The sequence below is a fragment of the Marmota marmota genome, unplaced genomic scaffold, assembly GCF_001458135.2.
Source record: "Marmota marmota marmota unplaced genomic scaffold, marMar, whole genome shotgun sequence".
NCBI lineage: Eukaryota > Metazoa > Chordata > Mammalia > Rodentia > Sciuridae > Marmota > Marmota marmota.
The window spans coordinates 47,966,816-47,984,845 of NW_025999842.1; the positions used below are offsets into that span (position 1 = coordinate 47,966,816).

At 35.5% G+C, this 18,030-nt stretch overlaps 1 protein-coding gene across 31 annotated transcripts in view; it reads right to left on the reverse strand.

The window, feature by feature from the left end:
- Positions 1-18,030, reverse strand: part of Epb41l2 (erythrocyte membrane protein band 4.1 like 2) — a 193,626-nt gene that overhangs the window by 86,626 nt on the left and 88,970 nt on the right. For all 31 annotated transcript variants that reach the window (XR_007345684.1, XM_048798299.1, XM_048798295.1 and 28 more), the window contains exon 3: positions 17,150-17,350. Coding sequence is in view for 30 of the 31 variants with exons in the window: in XM_048798299.1 (XP_048654256.1) it covers positions 17,150-17,350 (201 nt within the window). In the remaining variant the exon portion in view is untranslated. The remainder of the gene's footprint in view (positions 1-17,149; positions 17,351-18,030) is intronic.

Below are 18,030 nucleotides of genomic sequence, written 5' to 3' on the forward strand. Positions count from 1 at the left end.
CTTCTTTTTTTTTTTTTTTTTGTGGAGGGAAGACTGCTTAATACATTAGAGACATTCAAATGAAAGAGACAAAGCAAGATGATTTAAATGGGTTTAAAATATCTGATTCAAATGCTGAAAGATTAGCTTTTGGAAATTTTCTTTAAAAAAAAAAAATCTAAAGCAGACCCAACTAAAGAAAGGCTGGCTAGAATCTGAGACACTGAGCAAAGTCCCCCGTGACTGTGCTGTTATTTGTGGCATTCATTACTGAGGCCAAAATATGACATTTCTGGAGACCTCTCAACTTGGAGGAATTTCTGCAACTGCTTACCAGGCAGATTGCAGTGGACGCCACACACCATATAAAAACCCATTACTGTCTCCGTGTAGGTCCCTCCACACTGCAGTTATTGTATGCTGAGGAGCCAGTGATGGGAAGTGCACAATGCAATCCATACATTTCAGTCACAGAGCTATGCATTTTGCACTAGCTCTAAACTACACTATGCAAATATAAAAGGCCAAAGAAAGAAAGGTATGCACAGAGCAAACACTACAACTGATATATTCTTAAGGTGGGTGGAAGAAATTTTAAAAAAATAATAATACACAAGAGGAAAGAAAGTGTCCCAAATAGTCCAATGCCATGATTTATCAGATTCTTTTCCTTACAATCTGAGAGCTGTGAACACAAATCTGCTCCAAGGTTCATTCAGATCCCAGCAAAAAAGAAAACCCAGCTAACAATTTTGCACATGTGTTCAGAACACAATTCCAGAAGTAAATGAGCCATTTATAGCAAATAACACTTTTTCAGTAAAGTTTCCTTTGTCATTTTAATAAGAATTAAGTATAAAAAAGGTTTTTAATTACTGAAAAGATAAATATATGTATTATATATAAAATACTAACATGAATATATATATGTTAAAGAAAAATGTATCTATATAAATGTACATAGACATACACATATACAGTATCCTTCCTTTTCATAAACAGTTGAAAACCCTTTTTCAAACAATTTTCACTCATCAGAAATACTTTATATATATGGATGAGATTTATGTAAACATGTATATTTCTTACAAATTACTGTAAAGAATAAGAAATTTTTCCTCACAGTTCATTAAATATCTCTATTCCTCTTTTCCATTCTGCAGGAATGAAAGGATTATGGAAGAATATTGAGGAATTTTGCAGTATTATTGACATTAATAACAGAAAAAATTATTCAATGTAGTTTTAGGTGCTAGCAATAAAAAATTAACAAGCTGCTACTAAATAAACTAAAAGAACACTAGACTAGACTGGCTTGCAAGGGTATCCTACAGCCTCCCCTGCAATTATTTTAAAGGAAACCCTGGGCAGAGCTAGAAGTAAACAGGCTCAATTTTCATAAAATCATACATACTTGAATTAACTCCTAGAAGACACAGAGGCACAATTCATCTTTAAGGCAACTAAGTAAGTTTAAACAGGACAGAAAAATGCATTTCATCTTTATGCTATGTGGAAATTTTCAAAAATCTACACAATTGAAATCTTGCTACCAACATTATTAATAAACAAAAACACTACCAACCACAAATCGAAATCTAAGACATGCCCCCCCCCACCACACCCCAACTTCCTGTGCTGGGAATCAAACTCAGGTCCTTGTGAAAAGCTAGGCAAGCTCTCTACTACTGAGCCACAAAGCTGACACGCAAGAGGTCTTTTTTAGACAAAGAAAATAAATGCTGTAGTTAGTTTTAAAAGATAAAACATTAACCTTTTAAGCTTTCATCTATAACTATATAATGACATCCCATATTTCTAAGGTGGCTATAGTCTTTACCTCTTATAACACAGAGGTTTTCAACAGTTTTCAGGACACAAGAATCAGCTAATGGACCAGAGGTTACCCACTTGGAGGACTTCTATCTCCTCCACACTACTGAACAAGGGTATAGGTCGCTCCACCAGGAACCAATTCCCACTCCCATTACCTACATGAAATATAACTATCCACACACAAACTTTACACAGGGAATTATAATTTCCTTTGGATAAGTGAAATAATGAACAATAATAAACATCCTATCTGTTCTAATACATGTCAGTTGCTCAACCATTCATAAAACATGATCCTGAAGGCATCCCTTTCCCAAATCTGCATTTGCTCTAAGTAAATAGCTGCTCAATGGCCTGCAATTTCTTATGTGTAAAATCGAAGTAGATTTGTGCTTCTAGAGTTTATTTCAGTGATGGAATAAATAAATTCATCTTTCATATTCTGCTTTTTTGTAACCCAGTTGTGTTTCTGTAACCCAACTGTGAGATCAATGTCTTTCTTCTGATTTACCAATAAGAGGTAAGTCCTTAGACTCTAAGGACTGCTTTATTCAAAATTTCAAGATAAATTATGTTATCATTAAATCTTGTAGGTTTTGTCCTTGCCTATTGAAGTATTAGCTGAAGTTTACTTTTTAAGTTTCAGCAAGTTCTTTAATTTATGAAGTCATCATGAACATATAAGCTGGGCACGTTTGTGATTGGAGACTTTCCAAATCACAAAGTTAACTGATAAAATATAAAAACTATATTGGCAATTTATCCAAGGTATAGGACTCGAGTTAAGTATTTTCAAAGAAAACTGGAAAGATTCTGAGAAAAATATAATAAGAGTTTTAAAATATAACTTAGAGATATAGTTACTATTTCTCAAACCCTTACTATATAATGGTCATTGCACAAAACAAATCATAACCAGACAAATTCAGCTACCAAGCAGAGTTAGAAAACAGCTGTCAATGCATGAACCCAACACATGATCTTAATGTAGAGTCTCTACTTTATTCCCTCTGCAAGCCCTCACTAGAAAAAAACTTCCCACCAATAGTAATCTTTCAACAAGGGGCTGATGGGCCATAGACCTGAGGAGCAGATGTTCTGCGAGGGAGTGCCTTGGCAGACAGTCTGTCCCAGCCTCTAAAAGCAGTTTTAACTCTGCCTACACAGATGCTCAAGTTCAGCACTAGACCTACTGGGTCAGAATCTTCAAAGGTAGCATCTGGGCATCTGTATTTTTAAATTTTTTATTAGACTATTTTTAGAGCACTTTTAGGTTCACAGCAAACTTGAATAGAAAGTAGAAAGTACAGAATTTCCCACTATCCACTGCCCCATCACACATGCATAACTCCTGCCCCCATTATTAGAAACATCTTCCACAGAGTAGTACATCTGTTACACTTAAAGAACCTACAATGACATAAGAACATTGCCCAAAAGTCCATACTTTAACATTAGGGTTCCCTTTTATTTTATGGGTTTGAACAAACGTTTAGTGATATGTACTCCTTATCAGAGTGTCATACAGAGCAGACTCACTGTCCTAAAAATCCTGTGCCCCTCCCCTCCTTTTTTGCAGTATTGGTGATTAAACCCAGAGCCTCACACATGCTAGGCAAGTGCTCTACCACTGAGCTATGTTCATCATAGTCATGTCTCTATTATTAAGAAGCTTAATGAAGATTATGACAATGAAGCACAGTGATACTAGGTCAGCAAACAGAATAGTTCCAGAAAAACACCATCTGCCTTCACACACCAAATTCTTCATCTTTCAGTTTTCCATTTGGCAAGATCACATCTAATGGCATATACTCTTCAATCTTTCAAAGACTCCAATACAAAAGCCAAGATAATGAGGGAAGATTTCAACTGTTACACTTTTTATTTAAAATCCTTTGTTTTAAAATGACCAATAAGCCAGATATGGTGGAGCATGCCTGAAATCCCAGCAACTTGGGAGGCTGAGGCAGAAAGATCACAAGTTTGAGGCCCACCTGGCCAAGCAAGTGAGACCCTGTCTTAAAATTTAAAATAAAAAGGGCTGAGGATGTAGCTCAGTGCTAAAAGCATCCCTGAGTTCAATCCCAACATACTATGAAAAAGGGGGAAACACACACACACACACACACACACACACACACACACGCACACAATTAACAGACTGGTTAAATTAAAATGCATCTGACCAAACTTTAAAGACAACTACATTTGAGTCTATTTTAAGAAAGAAATTATCCAATGGAAAGACACAAACTTATACCTTACCACCTAAATTCTTGAATATGATGACAAGCAACTTCTGGGCAATTTGAGAAATAAATTTCAAATATCTCAATTTTTAAACACTGATTTATCAGAAGCAACAGTGTTTCCATTCAACTTAACATTTTTTTCATGTAAGTTTTTCATTCCTAGTAGATGACTAAGAAACTAAAGTAAAACAAAAGAGAAAACTAACAACAAAGTCTTTGTTCACCTTAGGGGAAGGAGGGTTGCTGGGTAATCTTAAAGGTCTTGCTTGACTTAAAATACACATAAATTAATGCTACTTAAGGGGAAAACTATAGCTCATCAATAAGAAACATGGAGATTCCGAAACGGGAACATTTGGAAGTGTTTGTGTGAACATGGGCCTGAGGCATGTCTCCCAAAAGGGTTACCTTACTTGGTAAGTGTCACCAGCTCAAAGATGCTAAAACTCCAGCCCTCTATTACACCCCTCCCAAGTTTCTAAATTTTTCTACTTCTCTTGTCTTCATTAGTTCTACCATTTATGGTTCTAAGAATGAATAGGCATCTTCTTTTAAAATTCAAATTGTCTCAGAAAGCAGTGTTAAATAATCATTCACACATTAAAGTCATTCGCTCAAACTGATGATCTGCTCATTCATTGCTTGGCAGCTTACCTTGCAGGTTTGAGGAACTACGAATTTTAGTTCCAAAGAGAAAAAAAAAAGTAGGCAGGAAGCATAAAATGTTTTCTTTTTATTATAATACTACAAAGGAATAATTGAATATCCTCATGGAACTAGGAATAAAAAATGCTGAGTAGGAAAGGCACCAAAAAATAAAAAAACACACTGAATCTAAAATCCACCATAGACAAAGAAGCGCATCCCTTCTTCTGTGCTGCACAGGCTCCAAACAGGGCTCAGAAGAGATTATTCCTCAACAGTCTCACCAATGCTTAGTCCAGAAGTGGTTAACGAACAAAACACAAACAGTACACAATAAATAATGGGACAAACCAAGAGCATAACAAATGAATGACACCTTTTAGCACTGACGCTCCATATCCATGGAGTTAACCAAGCACACAGAAAACACTTTGAGGGAAGAGGAGGGTGACATTTGTATGAACATGACCCTTTTTTTTTCTTGTCATTATTCCTTAAACAATGCTGTATAATGACTACTTACACAGCATTTACATTGTATTACAAAGTATAAGTAATCTAGAGATGATTTAAAATATTCAGGAGGGCATACATAGATTATATACAAATATAAGCAGCTTGAGGCTGCTCAGATTTGGGTATATATGGCGGTCTGGGAACCAATCCCCTCAGACACCCAGGGACAAATATACTTAGAAAAAACAAAGTAACATTTTAAGCAAAATAGCATGTTCATCCCCCCTTCATTCCCTAAGACTGACCTCCATTCTACTCAATTAAATACATAGCCTAAATAAATTAGATTATCTAGGTAACTGCAAGAAATAACAAAACAAGGAAATGAAAACCTATGGAAAGTATATACCAAGGAAACAATGAACAATGTCAAAAACAGACACTAATGAAGCTACTATAACAAATTTAAAGTATATAAGATGGCCAGAAACCTTCATGGTAACTCTGAAAGGTGCTAAATTCAGAAGGACAGCTCACTTTAATGATAACACATGCTCATTGTGCAAACTTTGCTAAACAAAGTAGAAAGTAGACTTACAATTAAAATAGATTGAACAAACACTATTAGCTCTGCTCCATATAGAAACTATTCTAAAATGATGGAAAGTGCATGTGAATCTGTATATGTACACATGCACACTAAATACACATGCCTAAGAATGGAATCAGCACCAGCAAAATTTCAGGAAGCAGACTGCAAAAGGGTAGAAGATAAGAGTTTGTGTATTTAGAAGTTGATCAAATTATGCTATATATATGAGTATATCAGAATGCATTCCAATTTTATATATAATACACCAATTTAAAAAATACAAGACCAATAGAGTATACAAGAGTGTCAGAGGAGGGATGAGGAAATGGAAAGAGGAGTACTGGGAACTGAATGAAGCAAATGATGTTAAATGCATTTATGAATATGTCAAAATGAATTCCACTATTATATATAACTATAATTCACTAATTTATTTTATTTTGGGTAATTGTAGATGGACAGAATGCCTTTATTTTATTTGTTCATTTTTATGTGGTGCTGAGGATCGAACCCAGTGCCTCACACAGGCTAGGAAAGCGTTCTACCACTGAGCCACAGCCCCAGCCCTAATTCACTAATTTAAAAAAGGAAAAATTAGAAAGAAAGAAAGAAAAAAGAGTGAGTGCATTCACATTTATGCTTTCTTTCCAACTTTTCCCATAGATGCAAATTCACTTTTCTGTAGGATTTGGAAGAAGTGAAATTTTTAATTCATTTTGAGCCCCAGTGATGAATTGGCTTTGCAAGATGGAAAGATTTCTGGTAAAAGCCAAGCCAAGTAAAGCAATCCTGGATCAAAAATGTTAATAGTGACCCAGAAAAGCATGACCTGCCCTAAACAAAAGTTTACAGTACTATTATATTATCCTTAACAGACAAGAATATATTAAATCTCTTCCTTATAACCCCAAGTTTCTACTATTGTCATTTTCAAATATAATAGTCTAGGTATTGCTGGGTTTTCCTGAATACATCATTCTTCAAAGTCCAAGAGTTCCTTCCTCATGATGAGATTTGCATACCAACTCCAGTCTATAATTTTGGTCCATCTGCCTTTGTAAAGTATTACCACTTATAAAAATAATATATCAATTTAACTCATATATACATATTATGTATGTGGGTATCTTAATCTATATAAAGCTTATCTAAAGAGTGAAATTCATACACAAGGGAAAAATTTTTTTTTGCCTTCTCAGCATGAGTATATAAGAATAAAAATTATTTCAGAACTCACAGAATATATTTAAACAAATACTACTGAGACCAAATTTGTAAAATACTGCGAAATATAAATTCCTTAACATTCCATGATCTTAAAAAATAAATTATACCATGGACTAAGAGAGATTAGTACCTCAACCACTAAAATAATTGTTTAGAAATGAAGATTTATGGTCTTTTCATCCAATTATTTTTTCACCCTGAACAGCAAGGTAGGGTGTAAGTATGTGAAGAAGTATAATTTCTTGAAAAGATGGAGAAATATAATTGTTAGACAATAAAGAGGCTGGCATCAAACTTCTAGCCAAAGGAACTCAATTTTAAGTGTCTTTTTTTAAAAATTGCTGAGCATCACTCCCATGAAAATATATTTTTAAAAAAGGAAAAAAATAGAAAACTTATCTGGTGGAAACACTTTAAAAAACAATTTTATTTCAAAAACAGTAAGCAGCAAACTTCTGGAGACTGGCACATTCTCTGCAAACTATTTGCCTAAAATGAATTGTGACATTTGATTCATACAGGCTTTCTGTGCTACAAAAGATAGCTTATTACAGCATTTCTGCTTGACGTAAATTGCTGACATATGGAGGAAAATATAAATGAATATAACAAATCGGTCATGATAACACTCAAATTAAGTTTCCTCTGTGGGACTAACTAGACTGATGCAAGGAATCAGGCTCACCTTCAAAATAGGTTAAAATGGCATGTTTACAAATGAATCACATAATGATGAGATACAGTATGGTTGATAAGTAGAACGGAGATTTTTGTCCTGAGATTTAACCATTCAGAATATGAGAGTAAAAAAATCATAATTTTTCTAACACAGTTTAGAGTTTTTAATGTAATTGTTCCAGAGTATAACTGAACAAATATTAAAATAGCAATTGGAAGCATCATTAATCCATGTATTCAACATTTAGGCTCTGTGCATGAAAAATCTCTGAGTAATCCAGTGCTTTTCATAGATTATTGTGTTACATTGCATTCAATTTCTAGAGGCTTCAAATGTTAGTATATTATACTGTAAATATTAATGATAAATTCTGTTTATGTTTGCTTTTGCTTTTGCAGTGCTAGAAATTGAATCCGGGGTTTGAACCTTGAACATACTAGGCAAGTGCCCCGCCACCATTGTTCAAATTACTGGATGAAAAGAACAGAATGGCCACCCAGCTCCAATTTTTGCAAGGTAAACCAAACACTATTCATGTAGAAGAGGGTTCTCAAATCCCTGTCTCCCACCATGTCAGAAAGTTTAGATGGGGGAATGGTAGAGGTAGATCAGGGAAGAGAATAATGGGGCAAAACTTCCTGAACAGTTGCAAAATTAAAATGCTGTCAGTTAACCAGTTAACATCTTTAATTTGTTCGGGAATAAATGAGGTCAACAATATGGAGGAAAAGAGACTGTAAATAAAACAGTAACTGTCAACAGACTGATTCTGAATTTAGTAGGTTTGACAAGATTTTTATGTTTTCAACTAAGAGTTAATTAGACTATACTTCTTCATTTGATAAACCCTGACAAGGATCTGAAAATTTTTAATGTCTACATATTTTAGGTGAGAAAAATGTATCTAAGCAGATTTAAAAGTTACTCAATTTATTTTGAAATTGACTCCTCCCTTTCATATCTAACATTCAACTCTAAAGTAGTTTTTTATTACAAAATAGAAAAATAATTCAAAGACCTGGTTCCAGGACTCCTATTGATCTCTGGATAGAGGAAAAACTCGTTAAGTGGCAAATTCTGCATGCCTGGCAGAATGTGTGAAAAAGGGCCAGTAAGAAAAGGATACTGTCTATGTCAAGATGGTTACTCAGAAGTTACTTTCAAGTGTCAAGTTTAGTGCTTTCAAAATACCACTGACGCAGGGACTAAGAAGATAATCCCTGTATTTTGACTATCAAAAATAGGAAAGACAGAAAAGAGAAAGCATGTGGTAGAATTTCATGACTACTTAGAAATGAAACCATATCATGAGCTAGGGATGTACTTCAGTGGTAGAGCACTTGCCTAGCAAGCACCCCACCCTAAAAAGGAAAGAAAACCATATCATTCTTCAATTTGCTCAAGAGAAAAGGATACATTATTACTGAAACAGGGCCAAGGAATAAGGTCTCCTCTTCGCAGCCTATACCCAACCAGCAAGCAATGTGACCCAATGGCAATACCAGTTTAAGTGAAAGAATTCTTAGCTTTTGGAAATTTTGCATCCCCTCCACCCCAGGCTGTGAACTCCTACAGGGGCAAGACCACGTCACATTCATTTCTGTTCTGCTGTCACACATAAGTTTAATAACCTTCCGTATAAATGTAATAGGTTTTTCTTTTCTCATTTACTTAACATCCTGAAATATTTCTACAAGAAGTTAACCTGCTGATTCTAAGAATTTGGAATTAATTCTCAGAGCAATGGCAGGCAGAAGTAGCAACCATGAGGGAGGGGGTGGATTATATATACATACATACAAGTGATTTCTTTTTTAACTGGAGAGAAAAATTAGGAACATAAATAAGCCAATCCTGTCATGTATCTTAGAAAAGAGAGACAAGAAACATAAATGTATAGGAAAGTAGAAGAAAATAAATCAAAATTACTTTTTATGAGAAGTGCTTTGGGCAAAAACCTACGTTAGTGCTCTATGGGAAGAAAAAAAAAAAAGTTCTTTTTGTCAAGAAACTAACAGCAGTCCAGGTGAAGAAACAATATAAACATGAGAAAAATCAAACAATACAAGATTTTAGCAGATGAACAATACAAGAGATTCTTTTCACAGGAGAGCACATGATTAATTACCAAACCAATGGCACACAAACAAGTTCAGAGGAAGAAAAAAACATTCTGAGGGTTGGATTTGAGTTAAACATTGAAAGCCAGAGAAGAATTACGTGGTTGGGGAAAGCAGAATACAGAGATTATATGATCATAAACTTTTTAGAGGAAGACAGACAACTCATGATGTATTTTAGTAGAAGATCAATTTGACTACTAAAGGAAGACACACAAAATAGTGGTATCAGAGCTCAAATAATGGCCTGAGGTCATACCTAACAGCCCAGAGGGCCCATCTAAAATGTGAACTTGTTGAAAGTCCAAGTTCTGTTATCTTCTTCAGGCTAGACTAAAATTTCTATCACTCAGTTGGAAAAGACTTCTGTGCCATATAAGTAAAAAATAAGTCACTTGGACAGGATTAACTCTTTAAATCCTTTTTTAAAGCTAAAGGGTAGATGGACAGACAGTTGGGCAAAGACAGTCCATCTGGACCTGTGTCCTTGGAATTTTAAGTTGCATATAATGTATCCCAATTGAATTATTCCCCGTTCCCAAGTCACATATAAATCTACACTGTTCTCTGGGATTTTATAGTGTGTCACAATTTCTATATCTTCTACAAACATGTAGATAATTTAAAATTATTTAGTAAACCTAATAAGGGTCAGTATTATAATATGAAAGACAAACCTTGGAAAGTGAAAGTAGACATAGATGAACAAATAAATAAATAAAACACACTAGAAAGCAATGCTATCAAATTGGATTTCTGAGACCAGAACCAGACGCAAGGAAGGCAAGACGACTTTGGCACATACCACTTTCTGATAAACACTTTTATCACCAGAACACTGAAGAAGACAGCCTACACTCTGACAGCCTTATTCATAACTTAGGGGGAAAAAATGGTTCTGACATTCCTTGTGTGGGCAAAAACAATGCCCTCAATTCTCAGACAAAATCAACACGTGGGAACAACTTTTAGATGCCAGAGGAAAATCTGAGCAACTCTAACTCCGAATGCACATTCACTCATGATTTCAAAGGTTTAGGAACGTTCATGATTATTTTCCAACTCTAAGAAATATATACAGACTTATCAGTCATAGTAAAACCAAGCTTGATCCTAGAAATAGAGGAAGCAAATATTTTCATTCTTATGTGCAATCTGAGAATAGTTGAAAAGACAGGAAGTAACTTCCTCAAGACATTCACGGAGTCAAAAGAAAAGTAAACATAGATCTGCCAATGTTCTTTTTTTTAGTATCCATGGATTTAACTAAATCTTACTATATCTCTTTCTTAAAGGAAAGATCCCTGCTGTTTTAAGACACTGCGTGTACAAACAAGTTCAAGCAGCAGTATCCCAAGAGTCCCATAACGAATCCCCTAGAACCAGCATGCAGAACCCAAAAGACACCCTAAAATTCTTCACAATCAAACTCTGAAACCAAAGGAGCTTGTCACTTATCATTCAAATAACTAAAGAGATAAAAGTTGACATATTAAGGGGCTAGGAATATAGCTCAGTTGGTAGAGTGCTTGCCTCGCATGCACAAGGCCCTGGGTTCAATCCCCAACACCACCAAAAAAAAAAAAAAAATTCAAGAACAGAAATATAAAGTTACTTCATTAAAAAACATAATCCTCAAGGGCTGGGTTTTGCCTAGTATGTGCGAGGTGCTGTTTGATCCTCAGCACCACATAAAAATAAAGGTATTGTGTCCAACTACAACTAAAAAAATAAATATGAAAAAAAACTCATAATCCTCAGAAAGAAATTTTCTCCAAAAATATCTGCGATTCAATTTGTCAATAGATAAAAACTAGTACAAAATGTAAACAGCAAAGACTTAGAACAAATACACAAAAAGACAAGATTAGGCTTTGGGTCAAAATTGCATGATTTGGTAACAGACCTACTGTTACACAAGCCAAAGATAACATTAAAGTCAAGTTAAAAAAAAAATTCTATGGAAACGGCTTGACTAACTACAATCATTCTCTAAAAATGCAATTATCTAATACTTATGGTCATTTATTATTTCTATCTTCTGGGAATTTGGCAAATCTGTGTGGAATTCTTTTATCCACTTAATATTAACCTATACTTTTTTTTCCTCAAAAGTAAGGCTTTCAATGGGTTTTTAAAAACAGTGCTGTTCCTGGGCTCCTTCTGAAATTCTTTAATTCCTGAGGTTCAAGAACAGAAAGAATAGGCTCAGATGGTACATAGGAGAAAGAATACTGAACAGGAAGCCATAAAATGTAGGGGGAAAGCCAGGCAAACACTGGTAATTCCAACTACTCAGGAGACTGGTGGGAAGATTCCAAGTTCAAGGCCAGCCTCAGCAATTTAGTGATACACAGTCTCAAAATAAAAAATAAAGGGCTGTGAATTTAGTTCAGGTTCAGTATAGAGAGCTTGCCTAGCACACCTAAGGCCCTGGATTCAATCCCCAGTACCACCACCTAAAAAAAAGTAATTAATAAATAGTATAAAGGGCTGGAAATGTAGCTCAGTGGAAAACCACTCCTAGGTTTAATCAACCCCAGGTACCCAAAAAAGAAAAAGGTAGAAGAAAGCAAGGTGGGTGGTACACGCCAATAGTTCCAGCTACTCAGGAGGCTCAGGAGCTGAAGGCCTGTCTGAGCAACACAGTGAGACCCCCATTTCACAAAACAGAAGAAGTAGGGATGGGAGAGAAAAGAGATGTGAATGAATGTACAGAGATTATATATATACACATATATATATATATATACACACATATATATACATATATATACACATACACACACACAACACAAAAACATATGTACTTATTAATTATGTCTATAAAGAAATAATAATCTGGGGGCTGGGGATGTGGCTCAAGCGGTATTCGCTCGCCTGGCATGCACGGGGCGCTGGGTTCGATCCTCAGCACCACATAAAATGAAATAAAGATGTTGTGTCCACTGAAAACTGAAAAATAAATTAAAAAAAGAAAAGAAAACAAAGAATAATCTGGAAAGCAAAGGTAATGTTAGAACAACAAACAAAACTACCTCCAAAAATTATACTAAGCATTCAGTTAGTATAGAAACATTTACATTAAATGGTTTAAATGGGGTTTCTTTTATTTCACATAAAACTGTAATCTATAAAGACCATTGATATGTATGTACCCCAACCAATGTAGAGAATTTAAAAAAGAACAACTTAAATTACTGCAGCTAGATAGCACTTTAGTATGTTCCAAATCTAAATGGCACTTTGACTTACTATGTCTTGTAAAACAATGACTTTAAAGCTTCTGTTACATTACTCCCCAGCTCCTTTTTTCGCTTTATGGATCAGTTTTAATCTTCTCATACTGGTACTTGAGGTCTTCCAAAAGCTCACTGTATTCCATAAGGCCCTTATAAACTATAAAGTTCATGCTTCTAATAGTTTCCCTCTACTGTTGTAGGTGCCCTAAATAAAGATAATTAGGTCCTCCTTCAGTGGGCATGCTAGGTCTGACTGAAAATTAGACACATACAGAAAGAAAAGAAGCAATAACTAACTACCCTCATCTGAAAAGCCATGAGAGAAAATTAATCTTTACTGACAAATAGATGAAAACAAATATATTCTCCCAAACCAAATAAAAGTATTTATTTCCCAGATTATATCACCTTACTTGACTATTCACAATTAATAGCTAAAATTTCCCACAACATACTTCTTTAAATTATACTCAGACACAGAATTCCGGTATACAGCTATGGTAATGCAGATAAGCAGCATCAGCATATCACCCAATCTAAAAACAGGGAAATATGAAAGCACTCAGCCACATGATAGCTGTCCTCTGGACTCCACTCCTGAAGAGGAAGGAAAAGTCACTCTGATGAGTAGCAGACCCAAACTAATGATACTAGGCAACCAGCAACCAAAAAACCAAAATGAGAAGAAAGTAAGGTACGTAGGAAATTAATTACAAAAGGGAATACAACTTAAAATTCTGCATTGTTATAACAGCTACTAGGATACTGATAAATTATGTCATATATTCAGATATACAGTCACTGCTTAGAATTCAATTGATCTGCTGGTCATAAAATTTGCTGTGGGATGGCATCACTAAAATCTACTCAAATTCCATTTTGCTTTGTACTTGAAAGAGGTTTACTCAACACAGCCACTACAAAGCTTACTTATCATGTATTGTCCTCAAAAGTGCATTTAATAATGGCAAATAAAAAAATAATCTATTAAATGAGAAGATGCTGTCTGTAAATTAATATATTCATAAAGGTAAACTCCTATGCTTCCCCCAGTCAATTTAATTTTTGGTGAATTAAAGGACTAAGCTATTCCTTTTAACTGTGGATACTATCTCAAATCTGCTCTGGATAACACAAGTTGATTCCTTAGAAGTAGCAGAATCACAGAAAAGAACTAGTTGCACAGACAAGAACTTGCTTTATTTTCAACCATCCCAAAACGAATCAGACATTTAATAAATGCATGTTAAAGGTAGGGAAAGAAGGGAGTAGGCATAGTGATTAATATTAAACTTCATTAAGTACACTGGTCAATCCTATAGTTTATAGATTTAAAGAACTTCAAAAATGAAAGGGATATTCTAGATAATCTGAGTTGTCCCATAGTCTACAGATGAAAAAAAGTGAGGCCCAGGGATGTTGAGTAAATGACTCAAGGTCATATAAGAAGGAACAAGTTGGTTCTCAAACATCTACACTCCCAAATTCTAATATTGAGAGGAAAGACACAAACATCTGATCAAATACTATGTAACTGAATCAATTCAGAAAACAATTCTAATATTTTCTAGGATACTGATAAATTATGTTTTGTTGTTGGTGTTGTTGTTTTGTTTATTGGTTGGTACTGGGGATTGAACTCAGTGGTACTCAACCACTGAGCCACAGCCATAGCCCTATTTTATTTAGAAACAGGTTCTCAGAGAGAGAGAGAATTTTTTAATATTTATTTTCGGTGGACACAACATCTGTATTTTATTTGTATGTGGTGCTGAGGATCGAACCCAGCGCCCCACGCATGCCAGGCGAGCGCGCTACCGCTTGAGCCACATCCCCAGCCCAGAAACAGGTTCTCACTGAGTTGCTTAGTGCCTCACTGTTGCTGAGGCTGACTTTAAACTCTCAATCCTCCTGAGGCTGGGATTACAGACTTGTGCCACCACACCTGGCTCTAATATTTTCTTTATTGTTTCTTACCCTAAGCCATATTCAGCATGTCTTTCTTCTCTTTCCCTCTCTGGGAAAGGAGAAAGTCTTGGGAAAGGACAAGAGGGGAGGGTTAGGAAGGGCAGAAAAAGAAAAGAAAGCTTTAAGAATTTCCATGGTCAGAAATGTGTCCTTCCCAAATTCATACTGAAGTATAATCCCTGTTGTAATGGATTAAGAGGTAAGCAGGGTCCTTAGGAAGTGATAAAATCCTCAAGAACAGTATTAGTGCTCTCATAAGAGAGGTTGAAGTGAGCTGCTTTTTCCCTTCCTCCATGGAAGGACACAGCAATCACCCCACCTTCCACCATGTGAAGAGGCAGCATGAAGATGATATCTTAGAAGTAGAAAGCAGCCCCTCACCATACACAAACCTACAGACCCCTTGGCTTTCACTTCAGCCCTCCAGAATTGTGAGCAATAAATGTCTATTTTTATAAATTATACATTCTAGGATACTTTGTTACAGCAGCACAAACCAACTAAGAACAAGGATGTTTCTTTTTCTTTTTCTTTGTACTGGGGATTGAACCCAGGGGCGCTTAACCCCTGATCTACATCCCCAGCCCTCTCTTAATATTTTATTTAGAGACAGGGTCTTGCTCAGTTACTTAGGGCCTCGATAAGTTTTAAAGCTGACTTGGAACTTGCAATCCTCCTGCCTTAGTCTACAGAGCAACTGGGATTACAGGCATTTTTAATCCTCCTTTGCTACATTTTCTTCAACTTGAAATATTAGAACCATTATACATACCTAAGAGAAGTAAAATAAAGCTCTAGATAGCTAATACAAAGCAAGGACTGAGAACTACTCATTTCCACACTTTCACACCTTACAATATAATACACCTTCAAATATATGATAAACTCTTGTTCAATTAATAGACATAAGATGTCTTTACCAAGTGAATATTTTCACTGTTTAAATATAACTCCTGTCTTAAATAAGAATTCAAGAAATTGGGGGAAATGTTTTTAATACTGAATATTAAACTAAAGACTAGCTCATATTTTAAATGAGTAAAATCAGTCCCACATGTGGCAGACAAAGCTATGCAATTCTGTGGTCAGGTTCATGAGCTCTACAGCCAAGATGCCAGGTTTGGATACCTGCTCCACCAACAACTAGCTGCAAAACTTTGGCCAAGTTATTTAATCCCCTCCCCTCACCTTTCTTGAAGCCTTACATCCCCCACTGTAACACTGGAATAACCTTACATTGATTCTTACAATAATAAATACCTTACATTGATTCTTACAAATATTAGATGAGATAATCCAAAGCACTTCACACAGATTCTTAAACATTAAATTATAGTATACAATATATACATAAATTTAGTTCTAAAAAGTAACAATTTCTCTAACAGGCATAAAATTATAAGGTGCTGGGTACTTGAAATGATTACACTGGCCTATGTTAGCATGAGTACTAATGAATTACCTGTAAATCAGGTGTTTTTAACTAAATGCAACTAAATATAAAGTAGATTTCAAATAAATCTCTTTCTCAAATAAAAGTTCACTGCCAAAATTCCATTATTCTGAAAGACCAACCTACAACTATCATTTCTCCTTAAGTAAAACATTTTACAGCCAGGGGTACTATTCAAAACACATAATGCCCATTCAGAACAGACATAAACCAGTACACATGACCAGTGAGTGCACAATGGCAAAACATCATCCCAGCTTATCCTCAAGATCAAGAAATACTGTTTGAGCCAGGCATGGTAGTGCATGCCTATAATCCCAGTGGCTTGGGAGGCTGAGGTACAAGGATTGCAAGTTCAGGGCCAGCCTCATTAACTTAGCCAGGCTCTTAGCAACTCAGCAAGACCCTGTCTGAAAATTAATAAAAGGGTCTGGAGACATGACTCAGCACGCTTGGGTTCAATTCCTAGTCCCTTATACCATCCCCCAAAAAGAGAAAGACAGAAAAAAAAGATATACTGTTTGTCATGGAAATAATGTCCCTCTTCTGTGTTGTTTTTTTAAATGTAAAATTGCACCATACTGGCATACAGTTTAACAAAACACAAAAACATACTCATTGTACCATGCCACAAAAAGGGCAGAATGTATTTCATTCCATACAACAAGATAGCTCGCTGATTATCTCTCTGTCTCACCTCCAGGTCACAGCTGTATTCAGTGCCATCTAGGAGGGTCACTTTACACTGGACAGTTTTGGTCTTCTTGGTGGCTTTCTGAGAAGTCTTCTCTGCTTTCAGTTCATTAGTTTGCACTTCCTTGGTCTCCCTTGGTGCTGCCACTTCATCTTCCTGCATTTCCTTCACCTCTTCTCTCTCCTCCCTGACTTCTTCAGCAGGCTGTCAAGGAGAAAACAATTAAGTGCATGCTAAAGTTAACCAACTTGCAGAAGACAACATATTAAAAAGAAAATCTTTTTGTTCACCCCCACCCCCAGAGGGGGGTCTTGCTATTGTTGCCCAGAATGGCCTCAAACTCGTGTGATCAAGCAATCCTCCTGCCTCAACTCTCAAGTACCTGCAATTAAAGGCACATGTCACCTAGCCTGGCTTAAAGGAAAATCTTGAAGAGCTGTGCTCAGTATTCAAACTATCATAAGCCTAAGATTCTAAAAACTTTGAAAATTATGCCATAAAGAATATTTCCCCTCATCCTCCTTCTACTGCCAATTTTCTCATTTTGTCAAGTTGGTCACTTTAGCATTAAATGACTAAAAGAAACTATATCCTAGGAAACACAATTTAAATATCATGGAAATAACAGAATTTCCAATTAAAATCTCAAACTGCAGCAAAACTAGACTTCATTAGGCAACCAAAATGTACTATTTACTACTTATTACCCACTGAATACATAAATAAATGAATAAATAAACAAACAAACAAAGGGAATATTATTTAAAACAAAAGGTAGCAGGAATCTCAGAGTATCTGCTTAACCTTAACAGGAACCTGTAGGAACCTTTTAACAATCTGTACAGTGTTTTGTTGTTATTGTTTGGTTGGGTTTTTTTTTGGGG